General features: G+C 49.3%; 1 protein-coding gene across 7 annotated transcripts; it reads left to right on the top strand.

Annotated features, from left to right (window-relative positions):
- The first annotated feature begins 568 nt into the window (after positions 1-568).
- INKA2 (inka box actin regulator 2) lies at positions 569-13,255 on the top strand. 7 transcript variants are annotated; one of them, XM_075775880.1, is made up of 4 exons: positions 570-1,430; positions 2,555-3,389; positions 3,507-3,553; positions 11,340-13,255. In XM_075775880.1, the coding sequence occupies exons 3-4, from the start codon at positions 3,551-3,553 to the stop codon at positions 12,330-12,332; spliced, it is 996 nt and encodes a 331-aa protein (XP_075631995.1). In that variant the 5' UTR covers positions 570-1,430; positions 2,555-3,389; positions 3,507-3,550; the 3' UTR covers positions 12,333-13,255. The 7 variants fall into 7 exon arrangements, with proteins under 7 accessions (XP_075631999.1, XP_075631992.1, XP_075631995.1 ...); XM_075775882.1 differs by having other exon boundaries at positions 2,562-3,389; XM_075775883.1 differs by having other exon boundaries at positions 3,236-3,389.
- Positions 13,256-14,437: the final 1,182 nt, after the last annotated feature.

A 14,437-nucleotide genomic window follows, 5' to 3' on the forward strand; every position in this document is an offset into this window, starting at 1 on the left:
AAAAGACGGGAAATTTTGACCCGTAATCAAAGAGATGCCAGGAGGATCAATAAATGTTAACTCTAGAGCGTTTCCCATACATACATGAAAGGCCAGATTGCAAATTTCTTATTTAAATTGGATTTTGACACAAAGGTCAGCTTTCAAAAACACCAAGGCTGATTTCTACAAACAAACAAAATCCTATTACCAACTATAAAAAAAAATCTTTTCCTTCAACAAATAAAGACCTGGGAAGACAAAGATTTTAGCCAGTCTTTGTCAATACTCAAATTTCTGGGAAAAAGCAAGTAATTACATTTTTCATCCCAGATTTGAAGACACAAACTAGTAGTTCTCATCCTATCCATTTCCTTACCGTTGCAGAATGATTCAGCCAAGCCTCGCTAACCCAGTTACAGGGGAGTCGGCATTTATCAGCCAAACACCACATTGTGCACGTAAGCTGAGAATCATACATACGTGCGTACATATATATGTATGAAATGCTGAAAAATGTAAACCCCACAAAAATCCTGCCCTTGGAGGAGTGCATCTGTAGCACCCATAATCTCCCTTATACGCAGAAGTTTCCAGTTGCTGCTGCGTTTCTAGAGTCCTGTCAGCCGAAACGCTGCTTGGAAAACACAGTAGGGGAAAAACTGCTGTTCAGAACATAAATCCACGCTAAGAATTTTCAACACCTGTTTCTTGCAGCTCTCTGAACGTGCCGTTCCTGACGAAGGGCGGTTTGGGAACGGCACGGTCATGGGCGAAGTTTGGGGGTTGTGGTACCGCCACCTTCCAGGGAGACCTGCGACATCCCCCATGGTGGCAAAGAGCAGTTTGACCCAGGAGGGATGTGTCTTCACGCAGCAACCCAGCCCCCGGTTAGAATAAAACGGGGAAATCCACAACGGGGTGGCTTTGCAATTTGTCGTGATTAAGGCCACGCAGGTTCATCCTCGCTTTTGTCGGGGTGGTCTGTCCCTGCGGAGCAATGGGCGGAATCCAGACCACAACAAACTAAACCACGGAACTTCTCTGCCGGGAGAAGGGACCCGTTCTCCGCACAAACTCCGGCTCTAGCGACGTTACCGAGAAGCCATGCAAGCAGCCTCTCGGCGTTCGTCGCTGTCACCGGCACTCCCAGGCCCCGGAGCCGGGCGGGGGCATGAGACCCCCCCGCTCTCCAGCTCACCGCCGCCCGGGGAAGCGGCTCTTCAGGCTCGGCCCCGGCCCCGCAGCCCAGCTCCGGCCGAGCCGCTCGCCAGCGCGGGCTGGGTTCTGCCCCGGCGGCAGCCGCCGCCCCCCGGTGCCGCCCCCCGGGCTCCCCGCCGCGACCCCCCCGCCCGGCTCGGCGGGTGGCTGGGCGGGCGGAGCGCTCGCATGGCGGGGCCGCGCTGAGCCGGGCCATGGACCACCACCTGCGCCGGCTGCGGCAGGAGCTGGTAAGGGGGCGGCGGGTGAGGGGGGGGGGGGGTCCCTCACCCAGCCGGTGGCGGTACCTGCGCGGAGCCCAGCGGGGCTCGGTCCTTTGGGGGGAGGAGGAGGCGGCGGGGGGGGTGGGAAACGGCCCCGTGCGAAGGCGGCCGGACGCGGAGCGGGTTCCGCCGCGGGACGGCGGGGAGAGCGGGGCAGGTCCCGGCCGCATCCAGCCTTCGCCTGGCCGCGGAACTTCGGGGGTCCCTACGGGCTGCTCCCCTGCTGCATCGCCGTCGATCGGGGGCAGGTCTCAGCCTCCCAGCGCCGGCTGGTCGGATGCCGCCGGTCCGTTCGTCTGCGAGAGGGAAATACAGGGCTCGGGGGGGGGGGGGGGAGTGCGGTGGCTTTAAAAAACAAGATGCCAGCAGAGATCAGGAATCAAAGAAATATTTACAGAAATCTCCGATAAGAATAAGTTTACGGGAATCGAAATGATGTAAAGGGAGCATGCGATTGCCACCTCCAATACCCTCTGCAAATACTTCTTCTTTAATAGGAAACCCTTTGTCATAAATCAACACTGTTTTCTCCCTCTTCCCGCTCCCATTCGGATGGTAACCTCACTCGCTGAACTTGCTTGGGCTTGTCCACAAGCCCGAAGGTATTGTTGGCACCCTGGGGTTTGCTGGGCGTGGATGCACTGCTGCTTCCCAAAATCGGGTTCCAGTGCTTAGTGGGTCTGGCTGGGGAGCAGTGCGTTGTTCAGATAAACAGATAATGAGAACAAAAGGGGAAGACAAGGCAGAGCAAAAACGAGCGGGTGAAGTTTCTGAATGCACAAAAGCATCCCGGTTTAGGACTTCATAGGACGCTGATTTCAGCAGAGGTTTATATACAGTATTGCTATCCTGCCTGCGTTACAGGAAACATTTCGCATGGAAGCAACACCATTTGAGTCCGTACAGAGACAGGCAAAGTTAGAGCTGTGCCCAGGGCAGGATCAGGGACTCTCTGCTGCTGGAGAGAGCTGTGGTCCCGCGGGTTGGACGTGTCTTGTGAAACATGGGCTCAGGCAGCAGCGTTTTACTCCGAATAAACGTGGCAGCAAACAGTGACATTTAACCTGCCGGCGTTACCGGTGTTTCCCTAGCAAACAGGAGCTGGAAGACAAACTAAAACAAAGGAAAAGGAGAGTCACTGGTGTGCTGTAGTCTGGGTGTGATGGATGAAATGCAAACTGCAAACCAGGACACGTACAGTATAATCTGGAAGACCTTTAAAATCTGAACAATTTGGAAGGTGAGACAGGTAAAGAGTAACTTTCAAAAGAGCGTGCTTAGAATAAGTATTTTGTCCGCTTAACTAATCAGTTTCTGAGCAGTATTTTTAATAGAAGCCTAAACATTGCAGCTCTACTTGTGAGTCTAAAACATGCCTGTTTTGTAGCACACAACATACCTTCTGAAGAATTTGAATATATTCGAAAGGAAGGCAGATCCCTCACACTTAATGTGAAAACAAAAAAAATACTTCAATTGAGAACATTCCGGGTTTGTTCATACCCTTGCTATAATGCAGTAATGTATTTTTTTTTTTAACTGTAAAAATGCAACAATTTTTATTATATTAATAAAGCAAAACCTTAGCCTGGCAAAGATTTATGCAGATGCTTGACTTAAAAACCTGGGAAGGGGCAGTTGTCTTCCGTAGGACTGCTTAAGTAGCCAAGATCTTCATGCGCTTGGGGTTTACTAGTCACATTCTTTCCCCCTCCCACCGCCCAACTTTTGTTGCTTAAACTTAAAAACTTACTTCGACAACAAATTCTCAGGGTATCAGAGTGCAGTCTCGGAGCTGTTGTGAGCACAGCCGTGCCAGGACAGCCCGCAGGGTGACAGCTGGAGAGACCCTCTGCCTTCCAGCACGCCAGGAAACAATTCCTTTCATCAGCAACTTAAGCGAGCTGCAGGTCGCATTTAGTGAAGGTAGGAGGACTGTCTTAATTACAACAACCGTAAATGATATTCTGAGCAAGAACAGCTTTTAAAAATCAATACTGTCAAGATAGCCTGGAATTAAAATAGATTAATGTTTCTTTAAAGACCAGCAAGCAGTGCGGACAGACAGCTGGGACCATCTGCACTGAATGGTGAGTGGGAACTGAACCTCTTGACCCTGTTTCTTTACCACTTTCTTCATTACTGGGCAGGTCATGCCTCCAGACGTTAAATGCACCATAACCAAGAATCATGCGGGAGGAATGGTGGGAAGGACTTGGCCAGATCCAGACAATGAGCCACCTCGTCCGCAGCTAAACGGGACTCCGGTTCCAGGGCGTCGCTGCGAGTTCAGAAACAGTGGTTTGCGTTATGTCCTCGGGGGGGAGGGATGCTGAGCGGCAGAGGGGGTGGCATGCGGGGCTGTTCTGCAGAAATGCCCTATTTGAGGAACCAGGCTGCTGAGGCTGGCCAGCGTAACACGTGAAAGTTAAAGGCCGTTCAGTTAGCAGAAGTTTAGTTTGCCTCGGTGCAAACGACTACGGCCTTCAACTGGTTTTGAGGAGGGGATTTTCTCAAAAAAAGAGCGGATGTTGGCACAATTCCCAGTTCCCAAGGAAAGGTTATCTTCAAGTGCAACTCTATCCCCCACCAGCGTGGGATTCGAGGATTCCAGTTCTGTTTTTTCTTTCTCCCGCTTTGTGCGTTAAAAAACACATTTAAATAATCGTGGGCTTGGTTTGGGCTGCTGGTGCGCGCGGACATTTCAACACGCAGCCTGTGCATTGAGATCACGCCGTGCTTTGCCAGGCAAGTCACAGATGAGCGTGGGTCCAGGCGCGCTTACACTGCTCTTTGCGTTACCTCTGGGAAAGCTCTGCCACGGCCCCCAGGGACGAACCTGACCCGTTTCAGTCAATGAGAGACCTCCTATTCCAATCGCACGTTTTCCGTTGTAAGCCGATAGTTTCTGGCATGCGTGGTGTCCCTTTGATTGGAATTCATTCAGGAGCTGCCCCCTGCAAATGCTTCGCGGCCAGGAGAGCCTCAGCTGACACGGCCGTCCATCCCAACCGGGTGTGGGATCGGGGGCAGCTTGGCAATCGGATTGATCCTCGCCCTGGTGCTGCCACCAGTCCGCGGAGCTGTTTTGGACGAGCCGTGCCAGCTCTCTGCACCTCGGTCTCTGTATGTAGAAAATACAGAAGACCTTGTTCACCTCCTCTGAAAGCCCCTGGAGATTTATGGATGCGATGTGGTTTGTGAGAATATGCAATGCTGGTTTGTAGGCCTGGCATGGAGTAAGTTGTGCTTCTCCATTCCTCCTGTCCTCTGTCCTCCGTGTGGCAGTTGCGCAATGTGCTACAGAGCTCGTGAATCTTCCATTAATGCAATTAATCCCGATACTAAAATTCCTCCTGACTTTATCGGCTGGATTCGGAGTCTGCAAACATCATTCCGAGGCACAGAAATACGATGTCTGCTCTCCGAGTTCCAGAATGTTATCTCAGCTGAAAGATCAGATTTAACGAGAATTGTCTTGCTCAGGGATTAGCAGAGAGGAATTTCATTTCCGCCTCTCACGCTGCAGATGACATCTACCTCCGTAAACTTTCTGACACGGGGATTGTTTACATTTATACATAGTAACATCAGCATCGGTACCAAGGAACAGGGGTTCAAAGGCTCTTCTAGGATAAAAATAAATCACTTGTTGTCTAGCCAGGGACTGGTGAGTTCACGGGGCAGATTTATCTTACGTTTGGGGTTTGTATGGCTGTAACGGGCGAGGGGTCACAGTCCAGTTAGCTGTAGATGTAACTTTTACTTTGCATGTTTTGGTCTTTCTTGAGGAATCCAGGATATTTCTGAGCTTTCTGTTGCTTTTTTCTAGGAGAAAAAGTATTAAAGTAGGTATTTAAAACAAACCTCACTACTCTGACTTGAGCTGTTGAATGTTCTCCCAGCACATTCATCATAAATGCATCACATTATTGAGTTTGATACAGTCTTATTCCCTTCTTACATTAATTTATGTCCTAGTAGACAATGTCTCTTGCTATGAATATCCTGCAGGAATAGAACATTTGGTCTGAGTGAAAAATACAGCCAATTATTTTTACTCTTTGTCTCACACTGGATCCTATTCTGGTAACTGTGTCATGCTCGAAGAGGACTCTGCTGTATTTTCATTCCAGCTATTTCTGAAGGAGCAGCTCTTGCGATTTGCGGTAGAGTAGGCATAAACGACAGACCTCAAGGGCTAACGTCACCGCTCACTACCCCAACAGGTGGAAACACGCAGCTCCGTTGGTGTCTCTGCCGATAAAACGGTCCCTTTAGGGGTGGCTTTACCCATCGCTGCTGGAGATGGCGTTAGAAACTTGGGTGGTTATCACAGAATCTCGTTCCTTGGTGTTGCCTTAAGGGAAGTAGTAACTTGACAGCAGATGTCCTGTCACATATAACCTGGGGAGAGAAAAAGCAGTCACGGGCTTTGTCCGCTTGTTTATTTCCAGAGAAGACTCCTAAAGATGACAGTGGATTTTTTAGCTCCCAGCTGCACGTATTCAGGAACATTAAAAACCAGATTCCCCAGTGAAGCAGACCATTGGGCTGAAAACCAAAACTTCTAACCATCATCTTCAATGGTCAGTCTGTACATTGAAGCTCGTGGTCTCTCTTTTTCCTGGGTTGTGAGTAAAAATCTGAAGGTTGGAGTTCTTTTTGGTCCATTTATTTCCTGGTTGTAGAGAATTATTTTCTAATTCACCTTTAAATGTAGCGAGTGTCATTGGGAAGCACTGAATGACATCATTGCGATGGAAAGGAAGGCAATTGAGTAAGGAAGATAGTTAATTGAGTGATGTGAGCCATGTCTTTTGTGGGTAACATCTGTTTAAGATCTATTTAAACTATTGGGGGGGAAAAACCCAACACTTTCGTGAAGTTTCAGCATCCTTCCTCTTTTAGATAAACTGAGACCTCACAGTTAACATGCTAATTTACGCCTAAAATACTCTGGAAAGACAAGAGGTAAAGACTTGAAATTCTTGTGATAAAACACAAGGACAAAAAGATGATTGTAGGCCCTTGGCGTCCATCAAGGGAAGGAAGAGAAAGGTGCAACATCAAGCTGGAAAGCAGCTCTCCGAGCCATGCAGCACGCGCCGCGGGGTTATGCCCAGCCACAATTGCAAGCTTGTTGGATTAATCTAGTTAGTGACCCAAAGGAAAACACAGAAACAATATCATCAGCTCAGCAGTTCTAAAATAATTTTGGTCTCTATTATGTCATCCTCTTTAAACACCAATTGTTTGTTGCTGGTTCGGTTGCCTATCAGCACTATTATTAAGAACCGCTATTTGCCATTTGTTCTTTCCTGTCCTCTTAGCAATAACTTCCTCTCTTTGCATTTCTTTTACCTAAGAGCCGGACATCTGTCTTCCTCCTCGTTATGACAAACACGCTCAGAGCCGCTCTTTTCAGTCCTCTGTGCTCAGCTGAAAGCCACGGTCTGTTAGCTGGGTTTTTTCCTTTCTCCCGTCGGCATCACAAAGCTGCTGCAGTCCTGGGCAGGCCAGATGTGCGGATGGGCTGGGATACAGACAGCTGTGGCTCCGGGGGATTGTGGGAACTGAATTCGGAGAACTCAGTGGACATAGATGCTAACAGGAAAATAGTATTTCCCAAAGTGGGTTAAAATGTTACTTATTTACCTGGGAAGTGACAAGTGAAATCTCCCTTATCTCGGGTATTTGGGGTTGAATTTGATCAGGTGCCAGTAACTGCCGGAGGACGTTCCTTGGGGCAAATTGTCCTCCTGCTGTATGAATCGGTGGTGGAAGATCATTGATTTATAAACTGTGTAAACCAAATGTGGTTGTAGTTTTGAGAATAAGTGTTTTGAGGAAATAATTAAAAAGACATGGCTTACAAAGTCATTGATGCCTTTGCCACTCACAATGATAGATTTTCAATGTAAAAAAAGCCAACAAACTATATTCGAACTCTGCCAGTTTTGCAAGATGCTCACTGTTGGCTTGTGATTTTTTTCCCCTCAAGTTGAATATTCCTTGATGATCATTTGAATTTTGCACTTCAATTTTCAATATTCAGGGTGACTGTAGTTTAAGCAAGCTTTGCTTTGGAGAAGCGTGTTAGCCAGAGCTGCCTTGTTCGTGCCCGCAGAGGAGGATTGATCTGGAGGTAATACTTTACTGCTGGAGAAAGAAACGTTTAACATCAAACATTTAACATCAAACATTTAACATGCCAGGCACTGAAGTGGAACACGCACGTCGCAACTGGGCTCAGCCCTGCGCGTACTTGTCTTGCTATAAAAGGCATCTGTGTTGGCTTGTTCCGAATTCGACTAAAACTTTGTCATGCCAATTTTTAGGGACTGCAAAAGTTTCAGGAATAATAATGAGATGCAGTTTGAAACATCTGATTTTTAACTGTTTTATACAGATAAATTTGAACATCTGCAAGTTGTCATAGTTCTAATTTGGCTTTTCTTGGAAGCAGCAGTGCCAAACAACCACTTGTATTGAAGCACAAAGTAGCTCAAATTAGACATCCAGAGTCCCTTAAAGTGCTGCCGTGTTTGTGCACCTTGAGCAGAGACGAGCAGATACAAGAGGGGAGGATGCTGACGGGCAAGATCTGTGCTAGACCCGAAGTTTTGCAGTGAATGCTGTTTCCCCGGCACTCTGCTCTGCAGCACGACCGAGCGAGGGCCTGATTCAACAAGAAGTTTGGGATTTACAGCTCACAAACATGCACAAGACAGAACATCTCCTGATGCCCCGTGGTGGCCAGCTTACATAATGTCACTTGCATAACCTCAGCCGGTACGGTCAGGGTCTCTCTCCATGCCAAATTAAGGCTCTCTGGGGTTTTGTGTCACATTCACGCTCTGTTTAGAATTGCACTTCAGTACATCGCAAATTCCAGTTCCTTCTACATGAAGCGCGTGGCCACGGAGCCAGCGAGGCTACAAGGGTTGTCCCTTCGGCCTTGAGTTCCCACCACCTTGCAGTCAGAGCATCCGTTTGACTTCCAGCCCAGTCTGCTGGATTATTCGCAGAAAGTTTTTTCCTCCGGCAGCCCAGATGATAGTTCAATCTTGAACCTTTGCCGGGGCGATGGTCTCTCTTCTGTGGGAAATTGTTCCTTTCCTGGAGAGTCTCGGAGAAGCCAGTCTGAACTTGGGAGAACTGAGATCTTGGCAAAGGGGAGAAAGTGGCTGTTAGATACCGGGGAAAAAATATATTTATTTTTTTGTTTGTCTCCAGAGTTTTCTTTCCAGGGTGAGTACTCTTAATAGTACTCTTAATTACCACAGGGTAATTACTAGTGGATGAAATCCAAGCCCCTGCAGACTGCTTGGTCACCAGGCAGTGACTTCGCTTTGGTCTGGGTTTCACTCCCTCTTCCGTTCCGTAAAAGACTGAACGGATCCCACAAAGAGCAAAAGGTAGAGCAGAGGGGGTTGTTTGCTGGGTTTTTTAACTTGCACGACCCAAAGTTTTAGCAGTGTTTGTAAGCAGAGTTAAAAGCCTCAGGATCTGTAAAACTCACTTGCTGGTGGTGGGATTCCCAGGATGCTGAGAGCAGGATTCGTCCCACCCAAAGCAGGTTGCTGAAACAGGACGGATGTGGCACGTCCCAAAAGTGCCCATTTCTCCCCCTTTGCTGAGAGGGGGGCGGCTCAGCCAGCGCTGGGTGTCGGGGAGAAGTGTCCAAACCTCGTAGTCACTTCTGGGAAAGCGTTTCCACAGACGAAACGTGTCCACTCCTCCTCCAGCACTCGGGTTCCCCAGGCTGGGCTGGCGCCCGGTTTGGCAGAACCAGCTCGTTTGTTCAGAAAGAAAAGCGCCGGAGTCTGAGCTTTTGGGGCTCACGTCTTTTCTTGTCGGAGGGAGACGGGATCCGCCTGTGAGAAATGACCACGCTGACGGTAAATGCTGCCCATGAAATTTTAATGCTTAATAGAGCCTTGCTGGATGAGGCTCGATTGTAATGATACCACCCATCATGAGGGAGTTAATTGAATCAATGAGGTGAACAGCGGCGCCGTCCAGCATATGCTGAGGGTTTGATCAGCCCAGTCATTACCGAGGACCCTCGTCACTCACCGTGCCGTGATTACAGCGCTGCGCGGCCGGGGGATTTGGTGGGAAGTGGCCAATGAGGGGCCGAGCTGGCTCCAAATCCAGCTTTTTGCAAAGCCCCAGATAAACCAGACTTCCATTAATAAGGCGAGAAAGGTTAGGACGAGAAGCATTACAGCAAATCTGGAGAGGTAAGGTGATAGTTTTGTCTGAGGCTTGTAGAGCATATGGCCCCAGCTTTTGTACGGGAAACCCAGGAGCTCGGTTAGTCCGTAAGGGGGGGTGTAATTTGCATGTCTGCAGAAGTAGAGGTTTATTCGCTGATGTTAAAAAATTAGATGGAGACACTTGATAAGTGTGATCAGGAAGCCAAACACAGAGATTTTCCGTATCTTCATGGCTTGTGTGCTCATTCTAGGGGATAAATAAGTTTCTTGGGAATGAAGCTCTGAAAAAATCATTGTAATCTGCCAGCTGGTTTTGGGTTTTGAGATGGAGGTTTGTGGTCAGAAACTGTGGAGGAGCTTTCTGCTTACAGAGCTAGATTGTTACAGAGGATCCAATTTTTTGATGACTGCTCTTTCTCACTTCTCAAATCCAGGTACAGAAATGGAAATAGAGCAAGTAATTGAACTAATTTAGTTAAAATGGAGAGGTATAAGACTAAAGCTTGGTAATGTAAAGCTGAACATAAGATGCACCTGCCCTTTTTCACCCTAAGCGCAAGAACTATTGCTGTACAAAAATTGTGATGAGCCTTTTAAACTGTTCGTGACAGCATAGGCTGAAGCTTTTCCTAGACAGCGGTAATCTCTTCTGCAAACCACCTTACATCAATGTGACATGTCTTCACCTCCAGCCCTGCCGTCCCCTGCTGTTCTTCCCCTCTCCTCCCCATTCCCCCTCCCTGCTAAAAAAAAAAAAAAAAAAAAAAAAAAAAAAGGCAGCTGTTGGAAAGTATAGCCCATTTGTTTTATGATGCCGCTTTGGGAATATGATCCAGATCCTACATGAGAGAGAGGAAGCAACAGAGCGAAAGAGAAGAGGGGGGGGGATTTAGAAGCTCTGGAAAATAACTTGCTTATTTTAAGTCTAGTATAGAAAGTTAAATCTTTAGAGCAGGGTTCAGGGATAAAGCGGAACTGCTACTAAAGGTCTTAGCTTGGGAATCAGAGAGATTCCCTAGTTTAACATAGGTAATTTTAGAGTTTGTTGTTTTGTACAAAATTCCAAGTGCATTGAAGTGTCTTTGATTGTCCTCTAATGAGAGGTGCCTGTAATGAGGGTATTAAGACCTGAAGAGATGCTATATAGTAACAATGTGATTCTTACCGGGGTTTATATTTAATTTACTTTAGCACTTTAGGTAAAGAAACAAGGTTCTCTGTGGAAGGCACTTCTGTTCATTATTCTGACTCCTGATTTCAGTTAGTTACAGGGCACAAAAGACACAAAAGCAGAAGAATATGGTAAAACTGGAGGCAGCCCAAACCATTCATAGTTCTATGCCTTGGGATTCTGCCAAGCAATTAATGGAAACTCAATCTATTTATTTTTATTGTCAGGTCAAAAAAAATCCACTCCTCCTGTCAGCTTCACTTATTCCTAGAGGGAAACTCTAGAAAAATCTAATAAATACCCAATTGCTGTTCCACGAGATGGATGGATAGGTAGGATGCCTCTAAGATGCAGTCGGTGGGAAGAGGCGATGTTTCAGGAAGCCGCTCAGCCCGGCTCTCCTGCCCTTCGGTCAAAATCTCCTGCTCTCTCCTGGCTCCCGGAGCCACTGACTCGATGTCTGCTTCCTTCCCTCCGCAGCTATCCATGAAGGAGGTCGGAGACGGGCTGCACGAGCAGATGAACTGCATGATGGGTGCACTGCAGGAGCTGAAACTCCTCCAGGTCCAGACAGCTTTGGAGCAGTTGGACATCTCAGGGACCCGAAGCACCGTTTCTGGCACCGAGCAGCACCAGCGCTGCCGAAGCAGCGGAGACGTGCCTGGGGCCCGGCAGGACGAGCGGCCGCGGGGGGAGGCATCGGTGGAGGAGCGCAGCCCCACGTCCTTCGCGTGTGCTGTGCCACGGCCGGTGGGTTTGTCCCGTCCCGCTGTGCTCCCGGAGGGCGGCCACCTTAGAGAGACCCTCTCCTCCTTCAGGAGCATCGCTGGTGAGGATGTTTATCACCCAAAAGGACCTTCCTCAGCTTCCGCCAGAGCTGAGCATGTCCGCCCGCGGACATTGAAGCCCAGTAGCCAGGGCACGACTGGGGGGTGGCCGGCATGCCAGGAGTGCCTGGGATGTGACGATGGCCATGACTGGACATCCTCCCTGATGTCCCAGAGCCGGAATCGGCAGCCGCTGGTCTTGGGGGATAACATCTTTGCAGACTTGGTTGGGAACTGGTTGGATCTGCCGGAGCTGGATAAGAAGGGGGAGAAGAGCGAGGCATCCCTGTCCATGAGCAGATCCCAGGAGCTCTGCAGGAAGTTCTCCCTCACAGCCAACATCTTCAAGAAGTTCCTGAGGAGTGTTCGGCCAGACCGAGACAGGCTTCTCAAGGAGAAACCTTGCTGGCTTCCACCTGAAGACGCACAGCCCGAAATTTCTAAGAGACCCAAAAAGATGAACAAACTCAAGGGGACATTTTACTTCCCACTTCATGGGAACATCCAGAGCCATCACAGCAAAGCAGAGAGGCGCCCAAAGGCGGAAAGCAATAGCAAGAAAACCCAGATTGGCACCAAGCAAGTCCACAAGACCATAGACTACACCCAGTCCGGGTTTGACATCAATACAGCTGTTTGGGTCTGAGTTTGTTGGCGTCCTCCGCTCTGCCAAGCATTTGTTTCACACCGGCGAGGAGCATGAGGCCGTACATGTCTTTTCAGGAGGTTCCTGAGCACTCAGCATGGATTGAGGTGCACCAACGTGCTGTGGGCTTCGGTCACCTCCAGGCAGCATTTTCCTGAGCAGTCCGAGGAGCAGCTGACAGCCCCACGTGGGGAGGCTTTTGGGGACCGATGTTTGCAAAAATAATCAGAATCTTTAGCAGCTTTAGGGTGAGTGGTGCCACGGACAACCAGCTCCTGGAGCCTGGCTTACGATAGCCACATCAGGCCCATTCCGTCATCTCTAGTTAAAACAGCTGCAGCACCAAATTCACTGTGTGCATGTGTGTGTATGAGTGTGCAAATATATATATATAGGTTTTTTTAAAGAAAAAAAAAATCTATTCCTGCTTGTGTGCACTTAAAACTGGGTTATAAACCAGGCAATTCAAGTGCTGTACCCAAAGCACTTGTTATTTAAATTGAAAGAAATAGGTTTGATTTTATAAGACTTGAACAATTGCTAAGAGGGGGTGTCGAACCCCAGCTTTGCTGCATTTCAGCTGTGGGGTTTTCCCCCTAAACTGCACCTCTGCCGTGCTCTCAGCATCTCTCCTTTCCCTGCCAGTTAAACCAGTAAGCCACAAGGCTCCTTTCATGGAAGTTCGTGACCCTCGGTGGGGGGGGCGTTTTGCTTCTGTCCTTGTGCCCTTGGCCCTGCAGGTCACACCAGATACCACCTTGCAAAAGTTGATTGTTGAGGTTGCACCGAGACACAAAGTTGCAACAGATGGTTATTGTTGTTGTTGTTTCCTTTGCTGTTGTGTACAAACTTCGTCTTGGAAGAACCAAGTTCTTCAGTGTCTAGCTCTCCAAGAGTTACCAATAAAGTGGCATCAGTCTCCAGCGTTTCGTGGGGCTGTCTCCATCCTGGGGCGACCCTCGGGCCTGCTGTTCTCCAGCGCAGAACCTTCTGGGTTTTCACCATCACAAAAACCCGGCCGAGCAGCACGAAGGGCTCGCTTGGTGGAGGGTCGGAGCCGGGGCCGCGGCCGGGAACGCGTGCGGTTTGTGTCAGCCTGTTCCCAGCCGGGACCGGGGAGTTTGGGGAGCGGCCAGGAGAGTTTCCATTCCAGGAGAGGTTATAAATCACAGCAGGGAGAAGAGCTGCAGCCAGAGGTCCCTGCCAGGGTCCTGCCGCAGCCCAGACACACGTTCTAGAGCCTTGGGGTAACGCTTCAGCGTCCATCCTCCTCCCCCAGCACGGGGAAAGGCAGAGAGAGAAACGCTGGAGGGAGAAACTGCTGCTGAGCGAAGGGCCTCAGAGCCACGCAGCCCCCAGCTCATGGAGGGGGACGGGGCCACGTCACCCCAGGGCCGTGCAGGCCCTGCCGCGGGTCCCCTCCTCGCTGTCCCCAGCGGCTCCGTGAGCCACGGCGTGAAGATGGCGCAGAAGCCCGTCCATCACGTTGCAGCAGAGGGGAGCTGCCCTCGGGGCTGCCCCCATCGCCGTTAGCCGGGGGCCACCAGATGCTTCACGTGCACAGCAGGGTTATGTTGCCAAAACCTGTTCCGCTCACTCCAAGTTTAGGAAGGGCTTATGTGCAAGCGGTAGTGTTATTTTTTTTAAACATGCAATTCTATGCCTGTTGTAACTTCCCAAGACAGAGAGGCCAGTGGAGCAGAGGCGAATTAAATATAGGCACAAGACAAGCCCTGTTCCTGCCCATACAAGGAGAGGAGAGTGGGTCAGCATCTGAAAGCTGCGCTCAGCACTTTTTCAGGAACCTGAGTTACAAGCAAACTTTTGTTTTCCCCCCTCACAGGCTTTAGGTCTGGTTATTTTGCCCCCTTCTTCATGTTTCCGAATGCCAAAATGCTGTTTCTAAAGCTTTTTGTTTTCCTCCTGCCAGTAGTTCCTCCTGTTTGTTACAAACACACCCTCCCAGCTCCCACCCACCTTTCCACAGCGTCAGCAAAGAGGAGAAGGAGCTTTCTATAAGCTGTAGCACAAGAGCACCCAGTTTTTCCTACACTCACCTCGGTCCCTGGGGAGCATGGCCTACACCCCAGGGCTGCCCAGGCACA

This window comes from Balearica regulorum, chromosome 25 (genome assembly GCF_011004875.1).
Source record: "Balearica regulorum gibbericeps isolate bBalReg1 chromosome 25, bBalReg1.pri, whole genome shotgun sequence".
Lineage (NCBI taxonomy): Eukaryota > Metazoa > Chordata > Aves > Gruiformes > Gruidae > Balearica > Balearica regulorum.